Source organism: Ctenopharyngodon idella, chromosome 4, assembly GCF_019924925.1.
Source record: "Ctenopharyngodon idella isolate HZGC_01 chromosome 4, HZGC01, whole genome shotgun sequence".
Lineage (NCBI taxonomy): Eukaryota > Metazoa > Chordata > Actinopteri > Cypriniformes > Xenocyprididae > Ctenopharyngodon > Ctenopharyngodon idella.
The window spans coordinates 6,499,931-6,522,746 of NC_067223.1; the positions used below are offsets into that span (position 1 = coordinate 6,499,931).

At 37.4% G+C, this 22,816-nt stretch overlaps 1 protein-coding gene across 1 annotated transcript in view; it reads left to right on the forward strand.

Annotated features, from left to right (window-relative positions):
• pparaa (peroxisome proliferator-activated receptor alpha a) overlaps window positions 1-22,816 on the forward strand; it is a 56,002-nt gene that overhangs the window by 22,044 nt on the left and 11,142 nt on the right. Inside the window, exons 4-6 of the mRNA XM_051892469.1 lie at window positions 3,318-3,393; window positions 8,904-8,996; window positions 21,262-21,501. Of these exons, the coding sequence (XP_051748429.1) occupies window positions 21,270-21,501 (232 nt within the window). The 5' untranslated portion in view covers window positions 3,318-3,393; window positions 8,904-8,996; window positions 21,262-21,269. The remainder of the gene's footprint in view (window positions 1-3,317; window positions 3,394-8,903; window positions 8,997-21,261; window positions 21,502-22,816) is intronic.

The window sequence follows — 22,816 nt, forward strand, 5'->3', positions numbered from 1 at the left end:
GATAGTTTTTTGTTATGTATCTATAAACCGTGTTGAATGCACTTATTAAATGTCGACATTTGGAGCAAGTGACCAGTCCACTGTGCTTTTTAACCTTGTGACGACAGCGATCTGAAACTCGCTGTAGCTGTTATCGCTCTTTGGTAACTTTAACCCCAGAACACATGCATGCTTTTCAAATCACATGAGAGTCTTTTTAAAATGATCTCAGCGATGGTGCATTAAAGTGCTCTGAGGTTGAGCCCTGAAAAGTACCATAAAGAGTTTGTTTTGATTGGCGTTTGATCATAGTCTCTGAGCCTTGTGAAGGATGGGGCCTTACAGAACAGCTCACTGTTTGGGAGTTGGCAGCTGACCCAAAACCAAAATTGTATCCTCAAATGAACTTTAATGCAATGTACAACACAACACGTGCGCCAATTCCCGACTCCCCACTAGCAGCTCCTATAGTAAACAAGCAGGAAAATGAACGCCTGAGAATCAGCAACAAAGAATGAGAAATAAAATAGATAATGTGGTTTAAGAAAATGAGAAGGTTGCACATTTTCTCTTGTGAGACGCGCCTTCTTCGTGATTGGCCGACAGACGTGGCGCAATGTGACGTGGACGCGCCGTACCTTGTGCCAGAGCACGACCTGTTGCCATTAGGGAATCGGACTTGAAAAAGGAAGAGGGGTGGGCGATTAGAATTTGATTTAGCTGTAACGGTTTAATACGGGTGCGACTCGGCCCAGATTTGGTGTTGAATCGAGGGTGTGGTGTGTGGTATGTAGGAACCAAATATGTATGTGTGTGAGAGTGTATGTGTGTGTGTAATGAGAGGTCAGTGCCATGAGGGAGCCAGAAAGAGGAGGCCGAGAACGAGGCAGGGAAATCTGGGCGGACCGGGTGCTTTCGGTCCCTCCTCCACGTCAGTGTGTGTGTGTGTATCTGTGTGTGACAGCCTGATGAGCAGCAGCACCCTCCGTGCAGCCATGTTCGCTGGTCGACGAGCATGCTTTTATCAACTGTTTAGTTCGCTAAACACAGAAAAGCGGTTCGTGAGATTGCACCGGCGGTCGGGGGAACAGAATCAGGCGCAGGCCCCACACAAGCACGTTTTGGTATGTGTTTTTGCATTCTCTTTGGGCTTGTTCGCAGTAGACAGATCGTCTATTTGAACTTGTATTTAATCGGCGCATTGATTAAACACAAAAAAGTTTTGCACTCGACAGTACTGGCACGCGTGCAGTAGCTGCACAAAGGATTATTGGTAAAATAAGCCACAGAATAACGAAATCTTGAGTCTGTTTTCTGCATCCTCACCACTGGACTGCCTCACACGATTGAATTTGGATTCAAAAAGGAGGCATGGCAGAGGTGCACCCTGAAAGATCGAAAACACTATTGGTGGCGCGCTCAGCTAACTATTCCTCCACCGGGCAGATTCTCAGGTAGGCCGTGGCTGCAGTGTGTGTGTGTGTGTGTGTGTGTGTGTATGCGAACACTGCAGATGATATCTCCCTGCAAAATGCGACAGATGTTTCACCTCCAGACCGTCTCACCCATGCACCCTTCTCAACTCTTTCTCAGGGCAGTGGGAGGAGGTCCCGTTAATGTTTGCAGATGTAGAAAGACACCCCAACATTTACGCACTTTACTCTTCCCAGAATCCCACATCGTCTTTTAACTATTGAGGGTTTTTGTATTACCTTCCCTTTCTTGTTTCTGATTACTTGTTTAGTTGTTCAGTGCATTCGAGCCAGAGGACAGCTTCAAGGATTGAGTTTGGTTTTGGCAGCGAAGCGTGTGCACGCTCTGTAAATTGTGTTTGAATGGTTCATAACTGGTGTGAGCGTATGTTTCTGCGCACTCTCCGGGTGAACCGGAGTCTGTGTCACGCTTCCTTCCACTCTTCAGCTCTTCCTCCCTCCCTCCCTACTCCAGCTCTCGCTCACTGGCTGGAGCGATGATTCAAAAAAAAGATTGCTCACGTACTCCACTGCCTCTCGGTTTCATCATCAACTTTTTTCCCTCCACTTCAGTTTTCCCTCTCTCTTCTCCTCTAATTCCCTCCCTCCCTCCTTCTCTTTCTCTCTCTCTCTCTCTCTCTCTCTCTCTGTGCAGATAGAAATGAAAAAAAGGCTCTACCGCTGTTTCCACAGTACAGTCCCCACCCCTTCACCCAGTCTGTGCCAAGAGAAGGAGGGATTTCTACTACTCGCAGGATTTTAACCCTGTAGCACAACCGATTGGCTCAAGCTGCTTCTCTGCCACTTCAGTTTTTCCAGCGCGTCTTTTTTCGCCACTTCCCTAAAGCTCGTCGGTGTGTTCTTTTGCGGTTTCGTTACCTCGAGACACTTTCGAACGGTGCATTTACAGCAGACGAAGGTGTGTGGCATTTCTCATCCTCGCCAGGGGTTAACGGATCCTTTCTGTTGCTGAGCTTTGAAAATGGCTGTATTCTCCCTGCTTGTTGCGTGTCTCGGAGAAGGGAGGCGCCTGGAGTTCTATCACTTTAGCGCCACCCTCTCTCTCTCTCTCTCTCTCTCTCTCTCTCTCTCTCTCTCTCTCTCTCTCTCTCTATTTGCCCTCTCTCTCTCATACACACACATACAGTTCTTTTTCTCTCTCTTGCTCTTTCCCTCTCTCTGAAAGGAGAGCGGGAGGGCGGTGCGGTGTCGGAGCTTTTTCTGGGACAGGTGCCAATTCCAAACAAAAGACATAAAAAGGCAATGAGTGAGAGATGCCTCGATCGTAAGAAAGAAATATGTTGCACGATGAAACGAAAGAAGTTTGTGGTGACCGTGTGCGTGCGCGGTTGCGTGCGTTCAGCTGAATAGAAATGTTTGGAGCTAAGATTTGAAATACTTTTCTTCTCTATCTCTCTCACAACACTCTCTCACTTCTCTGGCTCTCTTCAGCCACTGAAGGCATTTCAGTCATGGGGGGGTGGAAAGGGGAGGGGGCTCGGTTTTCAAGCTTCTGAATTATTCATACGCCTGGGCCAACGCTGCGATCGGACTGGCTGGGACATTAACATGCAGCGGACATTCTGTTTGTCTGTTTGCTAACATTCCTCATTCAAAGACTTGTTAACTGCAAGATGGGCCGACACACGCGTCTCTCGGGCTCTTATTGTGGCCGGGGCCCGGTCGTCCCAGACCAGGGGACCGCAGGCAGACGTGTAGCCTAGCGCTGGGGACACGCAGCTAGGGTGGGAGGATTGGCTTGGCCCCCCGGGCCTACCTCCTTCGGTCCTTGTGCCTGCTATGGAAAGCTCACTGCCTCTTCTTCTCCTTCTCTCTCTCTCTCCCTTGCTCTCTCCTTCAACACAGGACTGGTGAAGTGAGTAGAAAAGGCCTTCAGCACTTGTCCTAGAATGTTTCTACTGATGCATGTGAATATTATGGGGTAAGTTGCGAAATTTTGAGTTATATATGGTATTTCTGCATATTTAGTCTGTTTTTTGTTTCACCAATGTATTTCTCGAATCAAATGATTTTTTTGTCTTTAGAATGCGTGCGAAATATTTTTGTTTTGGTTTTACGCTTTATACGGAGAGAAAAAACGTTTTATGAACGGTATGATTCCTAAGGAAAATGGCGTTAGGGGTATGTAAAGGCATTTCATATCAGCACCTAACAGACATGATGTTCCTCTGTATTCGACCTTCCACAGTGCATAGTTTTGGGGTTAATGTTTTAGTGACTGAGAAGAGGTACACTTTTTGGGTGTGAGAGTTTTGAGTCGTGTTAACGGAAAAAGGTTTTTACGAATTAACCTTTCTTTTTTTTGATGCCTTCGTTGTGTGTTTACTGGAGCACTTTAACATAGTGAATGGACCTCAGCTATTTGCATAGGGCCTTATGTTTGATTATCACATTGTCGTTTATCTTATGAACTGTTCATTACGATTAATATTTTATGTCTTTTTTATATTATTATTGAATTATAACATGCGCGCTTATGGATAAAAGCATTTTATATGCCACGTCAGTGGTTAGTTTGCACAGTTATGCATTAAAATTAGAAGAAATGTGGCAGTATTTTGCGTTAATTATTTAAATGTTCCAATGAGAGTTTTTTTTTTGTTGTTGTTGTTTTTTTTTTTTTGGTTATTTTAAATAGTTTTAATGTAAATGCAAAGGCATGCCAATTCAACTCAAATTTGTGTCAGTTTGACTCTAATATATTATTGTTTACATTTACACATATTTAAATATGTCGACTTTGCCCATATTTCATTTAAATTTACCGGAAAACAATTTTTGCGATTTTATAAAAAATTTAACCTGCATTTTTTTAGTTGTACTCTTAAAGAAGGCATTTGCTGAATCGGAACGATTTATGTAATATTTTAAGATTAAACATATTTCGTAAAGATGTATTTTGTTTGAAATTTAGGCTTGAGTTTTTAGAAAAGAATAATCAGTGTTCTTTTTTCTGTTACACACACACAGTCTCTCAAACACACACACACACACACACACACACGTAAAAAAAACTGTCTTAAGGCCCTTTAAAAATTGAATAATAGTTTAGAGTCACTGAGATTTCAGAATTTAACAGCTCATTGCTGAGTGTTGATTAAAGATCATTTTACATAAAATAGCATTGTGTTTGATTAATGCATATCATGTAGGATTTACAGGCATAAAAGTAAACAGTTGTGTTTCTTGGTTCAAACGAATGATTTTGGCTCATAGCAGGCTGTTTAGTAGCACGAGTGAGAACGCCAGGGGCAGTGCTGATGAAGTGTGTTGGCACAGAAAATGCACATTGGGTTGGCAGTGCCCTCCCCCACCCCTTTTTTGGTTGTGAATGGAGTGTTCCAGAGATGATGTATAGTGTAAAGAACAGAGCAGGTGGCATCATCTAAAGAATGAAGAGGGGGTTGGCGTAGGAAAGGAGATTTTCAGGATAAACTTACCCCTTTTAGTCATTTGTACTATAGATTTTTCTTTTGTGTGTGTGTGTGTGTGTGTGTGTGAGAACATGTATGTGTTTTTAACACAAATTTAAACTGTAAATAAAGATGAAACATTTAGTCTTAAAAATTAACTGAAAATTACCGTTTTAAAGATTAGGATTTTTTGAAATGTACTTGCATAGGATCTTTTTTTTATAAAATTTTGCAGTGAAAATAGAAATGCTTGTATGTCAAGCTGTGGCAAGGCATTCCCAGACATGCCGAAGAGCAGCGAGCATGTGTGCACTAACTGAGACACCCGCCCTCGCTGTCACGTACAGACGTACACACACTCTCTCACACACACCCAGACACACTTGCTGCCATGTGCTCCATAATAGACCTCTGATTCAGCCCTGAATAGAGTTCCCACGCCTCAGTGTGTGTGTGTCTGTAATAGTTAAGGGTGTAGACCCCCCCCACCCCCACCCTTTTCAAAAGATACTTGTGTACTCTCACACACACACAGTCTAGACTAAAGATGTCTCCTTCATTCTGTTTAGAGGTGTATTTTAGCAGCTACACACTGTGAATTGATAATTAGTTGATTTGGATGAAGTTCTGTTCCATGGGTGGAATTTATTGCAGGATGTGATCGAAACAATTAGAAGCCTTATAGATTCTGATAAACGTCACTTAAATATTTTAATGTTTTGTTTTTCAAGTAATTTTAACGGTCAGTTTAATTCACTTTTTTTTTTTTTTTTTTTTTTTATCCAAAACCTTGATCACTTGTTTGTTTTTTCTTTCTAAAGGCTGTATGGAATTTCAGCTCAGCTACATAAAATGCAATACTGATGCAAATGCAGTTGTGTAATGATCATCCGAATGCAGTATGAATGTATAATTATTAAATAGCACACCTTTTTATTTTTTCATATATAGAAAATATAAATTATGTTTGTGTACTTTTTTACATTTTCTTGTAATTTTCTAGCAGAAAAGCTGATGGACACTAGCATACAGGTGTGTGTTTGTCTCCAGTATTTTAAAATGTTTTAATGAAAACATGTATTTGTTCCTGCGTTTGTTTGTTTGTTTGTTTGTTTGTTTTTTGGGGTGGGGGGATGGGGGGTCATGCAGAAAACATTAGTGTTTCATTTTAATTAGTCAGCTTAATTTGGAAATGGTTCTTTCCCTTGAATATTGACATTAAACTAAAGACAATTTAATTCGATACTATTCAGAAGAATTAAAATAAGTTCTTAGAGAGTTTGAGATATAGTTTTTAAAGCAGTAAGTTGAAGTGATTATGTGTTGACTATGTTGAGGTGCTTATATTTTTATTACTTTAAAATTTCTTTCTTTTGGAAAAAAATGCACACAGATGTCTTCAAAATATTAGAAATGTTGTTTGCCGTATTGATAACAATTTTGTGTTAATTAAATACCATGAGATCTATTTAATTTTAACCTGAAAATGGATGAAAGACAAATGTATCCTTTTTTAGTATTTTTCAAATTTTCACATTTTAGATTTATATTTTTATTCATTAAATGTCTCACCTGAATTGTATGGCAGACCCACAGCAAAGTGTAGTGTCCATATCTAATTTACGTAGTACATAAATTACAAAAAAAAAAGTATGACCACTGAATACAAAAGAAAAGTTTTTAAATGAATCTGTATACATAATTTTTAACCACTAAACGTCTTTTTAGTAATTGGTTATGATGGCAGAAGTAGACAGGCATGTTCTTCTACATTTTCTTTACAATTAAGATCCTTCAGCCAGTAAACTCTTATAGACAAGGAAGTGAAGTGAAAAGGACAGAAGGAAGGACTGTGGGGTCATTTAGGGATAGCAATACTCAACTAACTTGTTTCCCATGGGCACAATAGGAGCCAGACATGATTGGCAGGTGACAAAAGGTGGGGTGGAGCTGAGTAATTGTTCAACACTAAGATGATGTCATGGGCAAGTCTTGAGACCAAGAGCCGCTAGCGGTCTTAGCAAAGGCTGTTGTGTGATTGTGATAGATTTAGCTTTATGGCTCACTGAAATTCATATTAACTGTTTTTAGGTTTTTCTATCAAAACTAATTAAAGTTTACCTCTTATTTTTCATAATTGCAACAAAAAAGTACAAGAAGTCATGGCCTACCCAGAAAAGGAGAATAATATTATGATACCGATCACTTGTGTAATCTGTGGTTTAAAGTTCAAGCTCAAAGTCCATTACAAACATTGTATTCACGCTCTGTCGTAATCAGTCTGGGATATCTCTCCCCCTCCAGCAAGTCACATGAGGTCTTTTTTTTTTTTTTTCTTTCTGTGATTTTGTTTGAACAGACATATAATACAAACACAGAAGATGGCTTTGCTTCGGGAGCGATAAAACAGCCAGTTCTTAAATCATGTAACAAATAAAATGTTGCTTCAAAGATCGTGCGACAGGTTTCTCGTCTTTTAACTTTTTACCTGCAGTATTGATGCAAAGCAAATATGGATATAAACAAAGTTTATCAGATGGTGATTGAAGGAAATAAGAATCACTGTGTTTAGCAGCTCGGTATAATGGGCCTATTGTCGCTGAACGGCTCTTTTACTCTGAAGAAATATGGCTCCAGTCTCTGGTGTACAGCGCCACCTTATGGTTGTTAACTACTCCACAAGCTTTCAAGAGTACCCGTAATTCAAGAGCTTAACGATCTATGGATTGTTTCACCACTAATGTAAATTACAACCTGCCTGCTTTTATCAGTAGCAACGTTTTTTAATAATCCCATAAGGTTCTTAATGATGTTAGTAATCGAATGTGCGTAAATGGCCTTGGTGGTTTTGAACCATCATTAGCTGAAGTATAGCAGGTGCGGAGATGTCTGCTGTCAGTTGCTCTATTTCTCGTAAAAAAAGTGAAGGCCATTGAACAGGTTTACACTTTAATCATGAGATACGGTGAGGTGTAACTGTTCCAATGACAGTAGGTCAATTCATGTAGTTGTGCGAGGGGTTACGAATGTTTGAGAAAAAATAGAGATCAAAATCAAAGACTACTGGTGAAAATGGTTGTATCGTTGCTTTTTATTTCATAGAAAATGTCACATTACAAAATATATCATCATGTTGACAAAACACAAGTAAAAAACAGTAAAAGGTTTTAGTATTCTTTTTTTGTCTATCTTGACAGATGCATGAACTCCACATTTTTGTTTAAAATCTGTTGATCATGTTCTCCAGCATGATTTGTGATGATCCAAAGAGCATCTTGAGGTTTTAATCGAATGAAATCTGACCGTCTAAACAAATATTCATGTGATCAATGTCAAATTTGATTAATGACCTAGAAATTGTGCTGAACTTTACATTTTTCTTAATTTTACACTTTATTTTTTCTTTGTTTGAAGTTTTTAACACACTGCAAAAATTAAAAACATCATTAAAACAATATAAATTTACTTTAATTTTAAGACTATTTTTCAGAGTACATGCCTAAAATTTTCTTTATTTTTCTTATTGGCAAATTTCTCAAGTAAATCTAACCAAAAATTGTGAGGTTTAAACAAGAAGCTATTTGCCAAAGGGTAAGAAAACGAGTATTAATATCTTTTATCTCAATATCTTAATTTGAGTATGTGTGTGTGAGTGTGTGTAACCACTCACCCTTGTGAGGTTCGTGGCTTGTGTGAGTCAGCAGTGTGTGTGTGCCTCCCCCTTGTCTGAGGTAAACCATACTGCTACCCACAGCCTTACTCACCCACGCTGAACCTTCCTCGCTCTGACCACACACACACCAGTTCCCAAACACCCCTGTCCTGATCCTCTCATCCACCCCTGTATACTGTCAGGGTCAGCAGTAGACAGACACACACAGCAGCACAACAGATGATTCAAGTCAAACAGGACATGGAGCTGATGTAGTGACTTGAGTATGTGAATTTTGTGCTTGAGTAATCCTTTCTCTCTCTCTCTCTCTCTCTCTCTCTCTCTCTCTCTCTCGTCCTTTCACAGATGGCAAACCCGGAAGGTGACTATCTACCTTTCTCATGTTGGTGGCCTTGATGGTTTTGAAGGATCCCAGACTGAAGCTTTGGAGATAAAGAGGTGATAGGGGGTGTATTTAGTGCACAGCAAAGAGTTTTTGTGTCTTTTAGGTATAAGTGAGCATTTTAGTGTCTTACATCAGCTGATGCACAGTACCACCTAATGCTGTCAGTTACATGGGGTTTGTTTGACATTAGATTTTAGAAAACAGGAAGGTAAACAGGAAATGGAAGCTCCGTTGCAGGAAGAGGAAGGAGAGACTGTCGTTTGGGGTGAGGTAGTAGGTTGTATAGTTTGAGGGTTTAACCCTTGCTGTCAGATAACTATACAACTTACTGTCTTTCCCGAAGTGACCGTAGTGCCATCACTTCGGAACATGTCGGAGGACGCCAACAGGAAGGAAGAAATGACACATTTCCAGGATCCAACATTGTGTGTTTATTAAAGACATGCTTGATGCAAGCTTAAAAAGAATTTTAAAACATGTTTCATTCCATACTGTCAGCGTTACCAAAAAAACAACAACTTTGTATTAGGTACACATTAATGCCGGTTTGATACATTATAATGCATGCATTTGAGTTTGAGTTGCGGTGAATCCATAAAGAGGACAGTATAACCTGATAGTAATGATAACAATAGTGGCAATTAAAAGAAAAAGTACAAATAATTTTAAATGACAGACATGAAATCTTTTTTTCTTTCCTGTATTGGCATATTTCCTCTTGAATCAGAATGTTTGAAGTGGGCATATTGAAGCGCTTGTCCCTTTTCATTAAATAGCCAATAGCCATTAGTTACATCAAAGTCACGATTGACTTTGATTGGACAAAATATCAGTGTAGAATTTGTTGAAGAAAAAAGGCTCAACTGTCAGCTTGCATGTATATGGGATGGGTTCAAAGCTAATAAGAGCTACAAAATGTGAAAAAATGTGTCACTGTTTTGTCATGGAATATTCAGCAGTGATGTTCGTACAGGGTGAGGTAGTAGGTTGTGTGGTTTCAGGGTTGTGTTTTTACCCCATCAGGAGATAACTATACAACCTACTGCCTTCCCTGAAGGGCAGCAAAACGTCGCCAAACACCGTTCATACACTCTTAGAAGAGTGATTTCTTTCGCTTTTCTTAATTGTCTTGGTCTTCCAAGCTTCTACTTATGATGATCTTGCCACTTATAGGTGCATGAGCATTTACATCACACATGTGTAATACTTCAAACTGGAATAAAACGTTTGATATTTCAAAGTTTGCCTGATTTTTTTTTTTTTTTTTTTTCTTTGCCTCAAGCATGATATTGACGTTTCTGAAGGATACGTCAAAATAATCTTGTAATGAAACTCTATTATGAGTTAACGGAATAGTTCACTCAAAAATTAACATTCTGACATTTACTAAACTCATGTTTCTCCAAACCAGTGTGATGTCTTTCTGGAACACTAAAGGTGCATTTTTGAAGAATATCCCCTGCCGTTCTTTTCAGTATAATGAAGTAAAGGTGGTATGGACTAGATTTATGGCACATTTACGTTCTGTTTGAGGCTCGGAAGCACCAGTCAGCATTCACTTTTATTGTACTGAAAAGAGTATTCTTCCAAGTCTCCTTTTGTGTTCTATAATAAAAAGAAAGTCATATAGGTTTGGAATGTCATGAGGGTGAAATGACAGAAATGTCATTTTTGAATGAACTGTCCCTATAAGATCACATTTCCCATCATCCAGTGACAGGTGGGCATGAATGAAGAGTATCTCCTGTCTCCTGCACAAGGATGTAATGAGACCACAGCATTGTATTATTTCATTTGTTTATTATTAAAGATGCAATGCAGAGCCAGGCAGAGTGCTTCTGCCAGGGTAGCTTGTATTGTAAATAAAACATGGCCATGGCTCCAGACGGCCATTAGCCGATGTTAACAGCTACAGGGCTGTAGGCAGGCTGACCTTTCACTGCTGCACAATTTATGGGCACTGGCTGGCAGATCTCCACAGGAGCGCCCCTAGACTGGCACTCACAGGAGAGGAGTATCAGCAAGAAAGGTCAGAATGTGATAGCCATGTCACCTTGAAAAAGTTTTGCTTCTTTGGAAACAGGTGTTATGCATGCTTATTTCGGCAGCATTACCTGGGGGAGTGCAACAGCATTGTTGTTACAAAACTACTTTGTTATGCACATTAGAGTAATCCACAGAGGATAAGGGTTTAATATTATTCCCCTGTGACTGCCTTAGTTTTTACCCTTTCAGACCTCCAGAGCTTTTTTGTGCGTCTCTTTACAAAGACACTATTAAATAACCCAATAGAATTATGGTAAGCCCCTATGTAATAAAATTGGGATTTGGCTTTAAATGAATTTAAAATACATAAAATTACCTACAAATGGATGAAAAATATCAATGAATGAATAAATACGTCAGAAAATTGTGACAGGGGGAAGTTTAGAGAAAAACAGTAAATAATAATTAAAATAAAATAAGATTGAACTAAATAAATAGATTAAAATAAATACAATACAAAAAAATATGTAAATGTGTATCTAACAGTACAGTAGTGAGTAGGAAAAAAATATATAATTTGGTAACTTTATGCATGAAAACATGGCTGCACTTTCATTTTGGGGGTCCCTTGCACCAGAATGATCATATTTAAGGGTTTGTGGCATCTAAAAGATTAAAAAGCCCTTAGGCTAATAAACAGAGTAAAAATATCTATTTAAATTTACAGATTATAACATCTGTGATTGATTTTAGAATATCACCAGTAGGTGGCAGCAGAGGTGCATTATAGTGTCCCTATAACCAACAAAGTAAATTGGACACCAAAGGTAAAGCCTCTTTATTGTTATGCGTCATAATATTTTAATTAACCCTTTCATGCATTAATTATGACAGCTTCGGTCAGGATTAGCCCCCCCCCCTGTTTTTATTGCTCTTAGGGCGTGAAAAACAAGAATTAATTTTTTATTTTTTTTTACACATTTTTCAGAGAGATTTTAGAATGATCAATTGAGTAGACAGTATGCGTTTTTGTTTTTAACTAAAAAGATACTGTATTAAACGTAATACAGTAATAACACAGTAATACTGTGTATTTAAAAAAATTAATAAAATCATGTGATAGCTATAATATATATATATATATATATATATATATATATATGCACACAAAATATGTACAAAATATAATACAGCTTACATTATTGCAAACACAATTAAGTTTGTTCCCTTTTGACCAGCAGACGAAGACCTTCATACAAGTAGAATTTCGCATGTCTTTTATATCAGAACATGAGGACGTGATTCCATCAAAGATCTCTACAATCGGTAGAGGTACAACTCCATGGAAACCCAACTCAAAACTATGTAGAAAACACTCACGCTCCCTCCAGTCTACCAGAGTATGTCGATTTACCTGTATTAGCTGATAATTCTGATTATGTTCACAAAAGCAACAAACTTCTACCATAGCTCTCTGAGAAAACCTCAGACTGAAATCTATTGATGTTTTCAGACTGTGGAAAAACTAGCAATCAGGTGTTTTTAATCTCGTCTGAAATGAGCAGTGCTGGGAGTAATGCATTACAAGTAACAAGCATTATGTAATCAGATTACATTTTGATGTAACGAGTAAAGCATTACAAGTGCATTATGTAATCCGATTACTTTTTGATGTAAGGAGTAAATCATTGCAAGTAACACATTACATAATCACATTACTTTTTGAAGTAACTGCAAATTACATTATAATAACAATATATATATATATATATATATATATATATATATATAACTTTTTTTTGGCTGTAAATATATATATATATATATATATATATATATATATATATATATATATATATATATATATATATATATTTACAGCCAAAAAAAAGTTTCTGCAGATGAAATATTTTCAAGAACAACAGTCACAGTAATAGTATGAATTGTAGCTGAAATATAGTGATGCATGATATCCTATTTAGTGGACAGGTGATTAATCAGAATTTCCTTTCAATCTAAAATCAATACTTGGAAATTTTAACAATGATATGACTGCTTACTTGATGTTACAACCTTTTTTTTATTTTACCTGTAGTCCCCTAGGATAGAAGGAATGGATGGATATTCCGGAGCAACTTGGCATTTCTTTCTGGCCGTCGGCCATCTTTGTTTGGAGAGAGAGAAAAAAATCCACATACAACGGCTTGTCACTTGATGGCAGTGTATAGGATGGGTTGGTCCACTGTAGTGGTTGATGTGCAACTATGCTATCAAAACCCATGCATATGCAAGAAAATGGCTTTTTGAATAGCTGTCAACTGTAGTGACCTCTATGCATGAAAGGGTTAATGTGGCGAGATATTATTTAGGCATGAAATAATTCCATCATCATCTTCATCATCCTCGCAATGAGATCTGTTGCCCAGCAACGCGACCTTAAATCGGTGGGCGTGGTTTTCTCTCCAAAAGCCTGCGCCGATTGGTCGAATTTATAGGTGTGTCGATGGGTGTGCGCTGTCGCGAGCTCGGCTGGTGTCAGAGCTGTTTGACAGCAGTGGTTGCGGTGAATTTTAAATAGGACGTTTGAGGAGTACTACAGCCTCCCTCGCACCACCGAGTTGAGATTTGGCAGTGTCACAGAGCCCGTGTGTTTTATTCCTGCCTGCATGGCGGCCTGGGATTGGGAGGTAGACGCGCAGCTCTTGTAAACAAAGCGCTTGTGTAACATTATGATCATGTTTTATCCGGTTTTATGGCCGTAATTACTGTAATCGTACGCTTTTAACTGGAGCAAAGTAAACATTCACATAAGAACACATGTCTGTGCTATTTTCACAGCGAGACTCTTATCACATAGTCTGTTTAAAACAATACGTATGCGTTTGCTACAGTTTATCAAGATTTTAACTCTTGTTGGAACCGAAGCGAAACTTTACAGCGTCTCTCTTGGTCTTTAAAGCTTGCTGATTCAGCCATCGGGTTGTTTGGTTAGTTAGCTAGTTGTTTGATATAGTGCTATTATTTTAAGTGTCTTGCAGAATATTTTTCCACAGTGTAAACACACTAACGTTGCACACATAATGTTAACTAACATAATCATGCATATTCATCTACCATTTATAATTTCATAAAAATAATAGTGTTTATAGTTAAATTCAATTGAAGTCCATTTTATCTATGAATTTAAAATTCTAATGTGATTATGAATGAACAGAGAATGAATCTCAAGCTGTGTCATCCAAAATATTATTTAAAAGTAGTTTCCATGTTTCCTTAGTAACTTCTTAACCCTTTTACACTTTATTTAACCCTCTAGTAACTTAAAAAGACTTTAGAGAATTCATTTAATATAATATATTCCCATCAAATGTTTGTTTAAAAAAATATTGCTTTCATTTTTAAATTAAAATGTAAAATATTATTTGTAAGGTCTGTTCCACGGCATGCTGACTTGCTGATACTATTATAGTTTTTATTAATATTAATTCATTTTTATTTAAAATTTTAGCATTTTTGTTTTTGTCATTTTTATTAGTTTTTGTTTTTTTAATGTCTATAGATTTTTTTTCATTGTTATTTAAGTTTTAAATATTAAATAAGTTTTTTAAAAAAAATTAAATTTTAGCTAATTTAGTACAAGTTAAACTACATGAAAAAGAGAAACGAAGTAAAAAAAAGTTGAAGTTTTTTGTGTTTTATTTCAGTTAATGTTTATTTTATTTCAAGTAACAAAAGTGTTTTTGTTTTTTTTAATGGTTTTAAATAACTATAACCCTGCTGTGCAGTTACAGGGACCCTTTTCGACATTCTTTACATAAATTAGGCGCACTTGCTCACTGTCGCCATCTCAAAGAGTTAATTAATTAATAATTCTGTAATGTCCTTAATGTAATATTTTCAGTTCATGTACAATGCCAATGAAGTGAGTTTAGCACAGCTTTTGTAGCCCACACATCTGCGACTACAGGGCCACAAGGACTTGTCCGTTCGGTTCTGTTATGTAACTTGCTAAAAGGGTCACACATATATCTTAATGCCCCGTGTCATCTTCCCAGTGACTGACGTCATTGTGTGGGGGTTTGAGGCTTATCAAGTTAGTTTATGAGTGATATTGAATGATTACATGTTAAATTATATTCTTTATAATCTGATATTCACATTCAAATGTGTTTAATCTTAGAAGTCTGTAATATAGTGTACATACAAAAGCCCTGATACCTTTTAGGCAACTTGTAAATTAGTTTCCTTAAAATTAAGTAATTTTACTGCCTTTTATCTCTGTGGCCAAGTTTATCTCACTCCATTGGCTTTGCCAACACTTTTGATTATCATATATCATTTATAAGGTTAGATAATAATGCAGATTTGTGGAGAGATTATTATATTCAATTTGTTGTAACACAGACACAAACTTTTGGCCATGACTATATCGGCAGGTTGAAGGATAGAGAAACATCTGACCTACATGGATACACCTGCTTCTAAGCTCCATGTTTGCATTTCATAGTCCATGTGAAGCCGTCTGCCTTCACTTATTGCTGAGCTGTCTCTCTGTAAGCAGAATATACTAATCAGACAGGATGTTTCTTGGGTCTGTAGAACGAAGTCATTCCTCCCGCTATTGTTGAAATCCCAGCTGTCTTGTTTATAAATGCATCAATCCAGACATTAAGGCTCTCTTATCTGATGCATTCAGTTCACTTCACCGTCTGTTTATTAGTGTAATGTCAGGCAAACTCCTGAACGGAGAGAAGCAGGCATGCAGGGTGTGTGTGTGTGTGTGTGTGTGTGTGTGATTCGGACTTTGGCCCTGGAAGGGGTGCATGTATTTATTGGCAGCTGGTAGAGCAGAACTGCGAATCGTGATCTGGTAAGCACTGATTTCATTCTGCTTTCCTCTGAGCTTAGGTGATGATTTGAACACGATTCGTCAATGTGCTGTCTACTTTACACAAAGGCCTCTAGCGTTGCTCACAGCCTTCGTGAAAAGTAAAGTTTTGTAGTTCTCATTTCTGATCATGGATCTGTTTTGGCATGATTTTTCCTAAATTTGTGCTGCTTTGTTGTAGCTATATTTGAGTCATTGACAAATAAGACTGATTTTTGTAGTTTAAAACATGTTGCATGTTCTTGTTATTCGAGTTTTGAAAAACTTAAAAATATATGTGATTGTACACATCTTGATCATTATTTTCAAGTTTTTAAATGTTTTTGAAGATAAAGGTTTTATTATTAATAATAATTCATAAATATTAAGATTTTGTGGAGTCGTACCACATGACATTTTACAACCTGAACTAATTTTATATTGTAATAAGGTTTAGGTCTCAAAATGTCAGATAAAAAAAAAGGACATTTAAGAGACTTATTGACCTTGACACACAATCCTGAGGGTCTTCAGGGCTCCTCTCCATGATATCATTCTGTGATTATATTTTTTTCTGCATGTTTCTGCAAGACAATTGCATCACATGACTTTGATTTGGTGATCAAACTATAATTATTTTAAAAATTCTAAGAATAAATAATAATAAATTAATGAATAAACAAATAATAAATAAATAATATCAAACCAGGTTTTCTTTTTAAGAATTTAATTTAATTATTTTACATATCAGGACAGTTATTATACTTTTACACCATGTAAAAAATAATAATTTTAATTTAGAAATTAAAAACATTCTCATCATAGAAGAGGTGTAGTCAAGTTAATGTTTGCATCAGTTGCATTTTAATGTATTTTTGAGTATTCAATATGACTGTCATATCTTTGACATTACTTTTGATCTTGTCTTTTTGGTAAATAGCCTTTATTTACCAACACTGAACAAATTAACCTGTCTTTATTTTTGCCAAATAGTCTTGACCCGCATCCAAACTGATCTGTTGCACATGCAGTCAGGAAGACGTGCATTTTATCATGTGCACAATCAATATTTCTTTCAAAAACAAACTCACATATGGTCTGTGGTCACAGATCAATCTTTATACTTCAGATCTGTTGTCTCTAAGGGGCACGTAGAGATTTTGCTTCGTCATTGCTTTTTGGCTGATGTAGTGGAAATTTCTACACAGACCTGTTTGCTTTACGTGTGTTGTCTGTCTTATGCAGTGAGTCCAAGGCTGGTTCTGTGTAGGTGAAAATAATGATGGGGGAACATGTGATCAATATGGCCTGTCTGTAAAACACTGCTTTTTCTGAGAGTTTTTTTGAAAGTACAATGACATTCACTGTCTTCTTGTGGATCTAAAACACCCCCAGGAACTGCTGTATTGTTGTTACTACATGGTCAAGTCGGACAGCCGGTAAAGATCAACCAGGAAGGAGGGGGTAAATCAGCCTGTATTGGTTTCCAAGTCCTGTCAGCTGTGACCCTCCACAACAGGCCTCCTCCTCCTCAGCACGTAGGCTATGTGCCTGTGTGTCCTTCTCCAGCCAGAATGAGAAACACACACCTTGCACTGCAAAAATAATTTATTTAAAAGTAGATTTGCTGGTAAAATCTCTAAAACATAATTAAAAGACATTTACTTGAGCAGCAAAATTACATAAGGATATTGGAAAATAAGAGACAATACTGATTCATTTTTAATGTTTTTGTACAACTGTCCCGTGATTCAGTCTTGTTAAATATTACTTGTTCCGTTTGTTTAATAGGACTCGTTGAGGATTCCTCTTGTGCATTCATACGTGTTGTCAGTCGGCTCTTGTTTCGTAATCTGCGCCACATCAATATATATAACGTGTTGTGAACAGGGAGGTGTTGAATCCTGTGCATCGGTTGAGATATTTGTGTGGAATATATTGTAGTTTGGAAGTGTGATATGGGGTTTGGTTTTTCTAGTTAATGGCTCAGCTGGTCTCCATGGGCACATTTCCATTACAGCAGAAACTGGCATCTCTCCTACACTTCGCTTGGCACCCGTGTGTTGTCATGAGGTTCAAGTCATGTGTATGTGTGCCCATGTGAGTGTCTGGGTTTACACTGAATAAATATAGTAGCTTCAGCTTATTGCTCTCAGTTTCACACCCTAATACACAATTACATACACAAATGCAGTCAAATGCGCGTTACGTGCTTAATCCATGTGCCTATATATATATATATATATATATATGTATATATGTATGTCTTCTTTCCAGTGAAAATAAAATTAAAAATACAATAAAATAAAATAAAACATTAGTAAATAAAATTAGCTTTAATTGCGTATAAGATATAGACCCTGAAAATATATCTTAAACGTATCTTAAATATTTTTTAATGTAAGTATAACAAGTCTCAACAACTCTTAATTTACCCTTACACAAATGAAGGCCTTAAAAGAGTCTTAAATCAGAGCAGAAAGTCTTAAATTCAGTCATGGCATTAAATGTTGCATGTACTGCAAAAAAATTTGCCTCTCCAGTAAATTTATCTTGACTTAAGAATGTTTAGATATTTGTAAAACAAGATAAAACACAGAGGAAGAACAGTAAAACTTATGTCCATATTCTAGTGGTTGGGAGAAGAGTGATTCAAGCTTTTTTGTAAAATGAATTGGAAAAGTAATGGATATCTGTTGGAAGTAGTATTTTTAAACTTTGAAATGTTGTAGTGTTTCTCCTTAGACCTTTAGAGAACATATTGACGTGTTGTATTCACTTCAATTTATTCCTTAAAGCTGCAGTCCGTAACTTTTATGGTTAAAAATGATCCAAAATCAATTTTTGAGCAAGTACATAACCTGCCAGTGTTCAAAACGATCTCTTTACCTTAGCCCGATTCACAACAGTAAGCTTGTATTAATGTTTTGTAATTCGGATGGTACTGGTGGGTTTCTGCGGGAAATTCGAGCATGCAGCCGTTCGTCTTTGCGTCATTACGTCACATCTGTTTACATAAAGAACGAGTCCCAGCTAGTAGGCTATATCATGTGAGGATGGCAGATCATTCACAGCCTTTTCTCACAGCAGCTGCAATAATTAAACTTATCATTTTGATGGCGAATTGTAATCCAGAAAGGTCCAAACGACAATCATCAGTGACAACTGAGATTCACTCGTAGTCAAAAGCAAAAGACGTCAGACTGCAGAGTGGCTACAGAAATTGAAATCTACAGGTAACGCTAATACACACTAAATACACATAGTCACGCAATACTGATGTTGTTAACATTAACAATTTGAGAACAAAGTATAACAATAATAATATCATTGGCAGCGCGATTTATTGTAATGCTTTTTTCTCAGTTGGTCAGAACAAAAGTGACCGACATGTTACTTACTTGTTCAGATGACATTTTCCGGTGAAAATTCTTATTTTAGTCATACCAGCCAAGATGCAGAATCTGTGATTCCAAAGTACAGTATCCACACTTGTGTGGTGACTGACAGCAAACATTAGATTCATCCACACTGAGAAGCCCTGCCGATGCACAACCCACGTAAAGATGATAATTCTGCAAATAACTGCATTTGCAGGTTTCGAACAGAGATGGCGACAAAGAGGCAAAACTTACGTACTGCAGCTTTTAATTTTCTTTCCTTGGTCATAAAAAGGTCAATAAATTTACCTTCATCAAACCTGCAGAAACCCTGTATGAGTTTAATGCTTAAAACAAAAACTTTGCCAATGTGGTATTAATCTTAATTCAAGATATTTAAAGAATATCCCCCCCCCCCCAAAAAAAGATATTTTTTAAATACCATATTTTATTACAACTTATTAACTTATCCGGTATTAATTATCAAGTAAATGTATCTTGTTATAAGGATACTTAAGCATGTTTATTTAAGCATGTTTATATACAGGACAAAACCCTTTTTTTGTTTTTGCAGTGTATTAACTAATATGCAGTCATTATAGTAGTCTGTATGTACCTCCAATAGGAATGCTTGTTGCTGCACTTGTCTGTGCGTTTTGTGTGAGTCAGTTATGATTGTCGTACAGCGGCTGAGAGAACGCTGCGTGCGTTGACTGAAGAACCATGCTCAGCTCAGGTTTCACAAAGCCTCAACAGCTGGAGACAAACAGCTGGGTAAGATTTTTGCTGTTCTGCTTCGGGCAAATCTACAGAGCGGAGAGATCAGGTATAACTTTAGAAAGCTGGACGGCTTCCCCTCGCAGACAGAGCTGGAAACTCGGCTTGTCTGCCAAGCCCTGATTTATGACAGCGGTAGAAACAGCTTGTCTACCATCGGTAGTCGATGTTAGTGCAGAATTTTGTCAGCACCAGCAGTTAATTTTAGACTAGCTGTGTTTGTCACTTGAAGGTAAAGTATATTGTTAGTCTTTCCAAAAAGAAAAAGAAAGTGATACATTGCAAAAGTGCTCGAATGCCAAGTCTGGCATTGGTTAGCCTTCTCCATGTCACTGCTGTAAGAAATTAAAATGTTGAGTGGAATGCCATTTGAACCGTTGTCCGCAAGACCCCTCGAGCGGCCATAAGAATTCCCTCAAGAGCGTCTGAATCCATTTGAGTAGTTAATTCTTTTGAATAGGATTGTTATCTCCCACGCGGCAATGCACTTGGAACGTCTGGCCACAGTGTTTGTGATATTATCAAGCAAATGAAGTGCATCAAAATAACAGCCCTGCAACCTCTCGAAGCACCTTAGCAACCACATAACAACGCCCCGGAACTCTCTCACAATTTCAGTGGAAAATCTAAACCATTTTTGTCTCAAACTGACACTTTTTTTTTTTTTTTGTCTGGAAGGTCTGCTTTTGACCTAGACCCAATCTTGAGATCGCCTCAATCGACAGAGCACTTGGTTTTTGGTCGGTCTCTTTGATAAGTTCATATGGCAGGACAAATGAGATCACATTCCGTGATGAAACAGGCCAAAGCCTTTGAAACGCTCCCCTCATGTCTGAATAAAACGCTGAGCCTGGTGTTTCCGTGGCAACCCCCCTTAAACACGTTACTTCTGCCTCTTGTTTAGCGTTGCTCTGAATGGAACTTCTTCTAGTCAGCATTTCACAGAGCCCAGGTTGCAGCTTGCATACCAAGTAGATACTGAGTCTCCGTTATTATCACAACCAAACAGTGATGTATAAAATAAAATAAAAATATCTGCTTTTGTTTCTTCTTATTAATAAGTCAACTGCTAATTCTACATTGATGTCAGTGAGTTACTCTAAAATTATTTTTCTAGTGTTTTACATATACAAATGAATTTTGATGACAATAGATATAGTCAGAGTATCACCATATTTGATTTCTGACATTAATGAAAATTATGTGGCCATTAATCCCAGTGTAATCTGGGTATTGTGTCTTGCAGTTATTTAAAAGATATGAAACAATATTTTCTTCACTTTTCTTGCCGTTGATTTGTCTTTGCAGACTGATGAATGATTCAAAGCTTGCCGTGGTCCAGCGCTATGGTAGACATGCCGAGCCTGTACAGTCCCTTGTCCCCGCTGGGCGATCCAATTTTGGACAGCCCTCTTTGTGGAGAACTCATTGGTGACATGGAGGTTCTCGAGGACATTTCTCAGTCTCTCAGCGACGATACTTTCAACTCCCTTCACGTACTGGACTACCAGAGCTGCAACACAGCAGTAGACGGCTCCACTCTCTTAGGTAGAGCATATGGACACATGCAATCCTAACTCTAGGTGCTATAAAAAAATCTTAAATTAACCCTAATCTGTTAAATTAAAGAATTAATCCTTTGCATTCATTTCGTGGTAAATAACTAGCCGCAAGTTTGGACACACTTGACAATTTTATCTAAAAATCATTTTGATCAAAAAGCTTATCTTTAAATGCTTTATTATATTATATTTTATTATATTATAAAAAATGGTACATTTTGTAGACAAATACAAATTGTGCCTATGAATTTCTTAATGAAACAAAAAAAGGAAAAGAATATATATATTAGGGGTGTAACGGTACACAGAAGTCATGGTTCGGTATGTACTTCAGTTTTGGGGTCACGGTTTGGTACGATTTTGGTACAATAGGAAAAATGGTGCACTTTAGTTTAGGGTCCAATTCTCACTATTAAAGGATTTGTCCACTTTCAAATAAAAATTTCCTGATAATTTACTCACCCCCACGTCATTGAAGATGTCCATGTCCTTCTTTCTTCAGTCGAAAAGAAATTAAGGTTTTTGATGAAAACATTCCAGGATTATTCTCCTTATTCTCCTTCAATTGGCCCCAAATGGTTGAAGGTCAAAATTACAGTTTCAGTGCAGCTTCAAAGGGCTTTAAACGATACCAGATGAGGAATAAGGGTAAGTATATAATATTAGTAATATATAATATTAGTAATAGACTTAGCAGCGTCTACACTGCCGGAATTCTAATAGAGAAGAAGAAGAAGAGAGCTAGTTCAAGACGAGCGTCTATGGTTAAAACATATATAATTTTGTATTTTTTTTAGAAAATGACCGATCGTTTCGCTAGATAAGACCCTTATTCCTCGTCTGGTATCTTTAATTTCTTTTCGACTGAAGAAAGGATGACATGGGGGCGAGTAAATTATCAGGAAATTTTTATTTGAAAGCGGACTAATCCTTTAACATCCGCCTCAATAAACCCCTAATTACTGCTTATTAAGGTTGTTAAAGGTGCAGTAAGCGATTTCTGAGAAATGCTGTTGAAAGTGGATCTGACCGATAACCACAACACACTTGTAGCCAGTCAGCAGTAAGGGGGTGTATATACACTCATGATGGGGGAGGAGAGAGTGAGCAAGAGGGAGATTTGAAGAAAGACTGTAGAAAGAGAGATGGCTGAGAGACATTACAAAAGAGAAAAGGTCAGAGGAATATCACTGGAAAAAGAAAGGTTATGATCAGGCAAGAGCTTTAGGACCCATGTTAATATTAGAAAAGCTTTCCAGCGCTGGAGAGACCTAAGCGGGAAGGCTTGAAAACGGACGCCG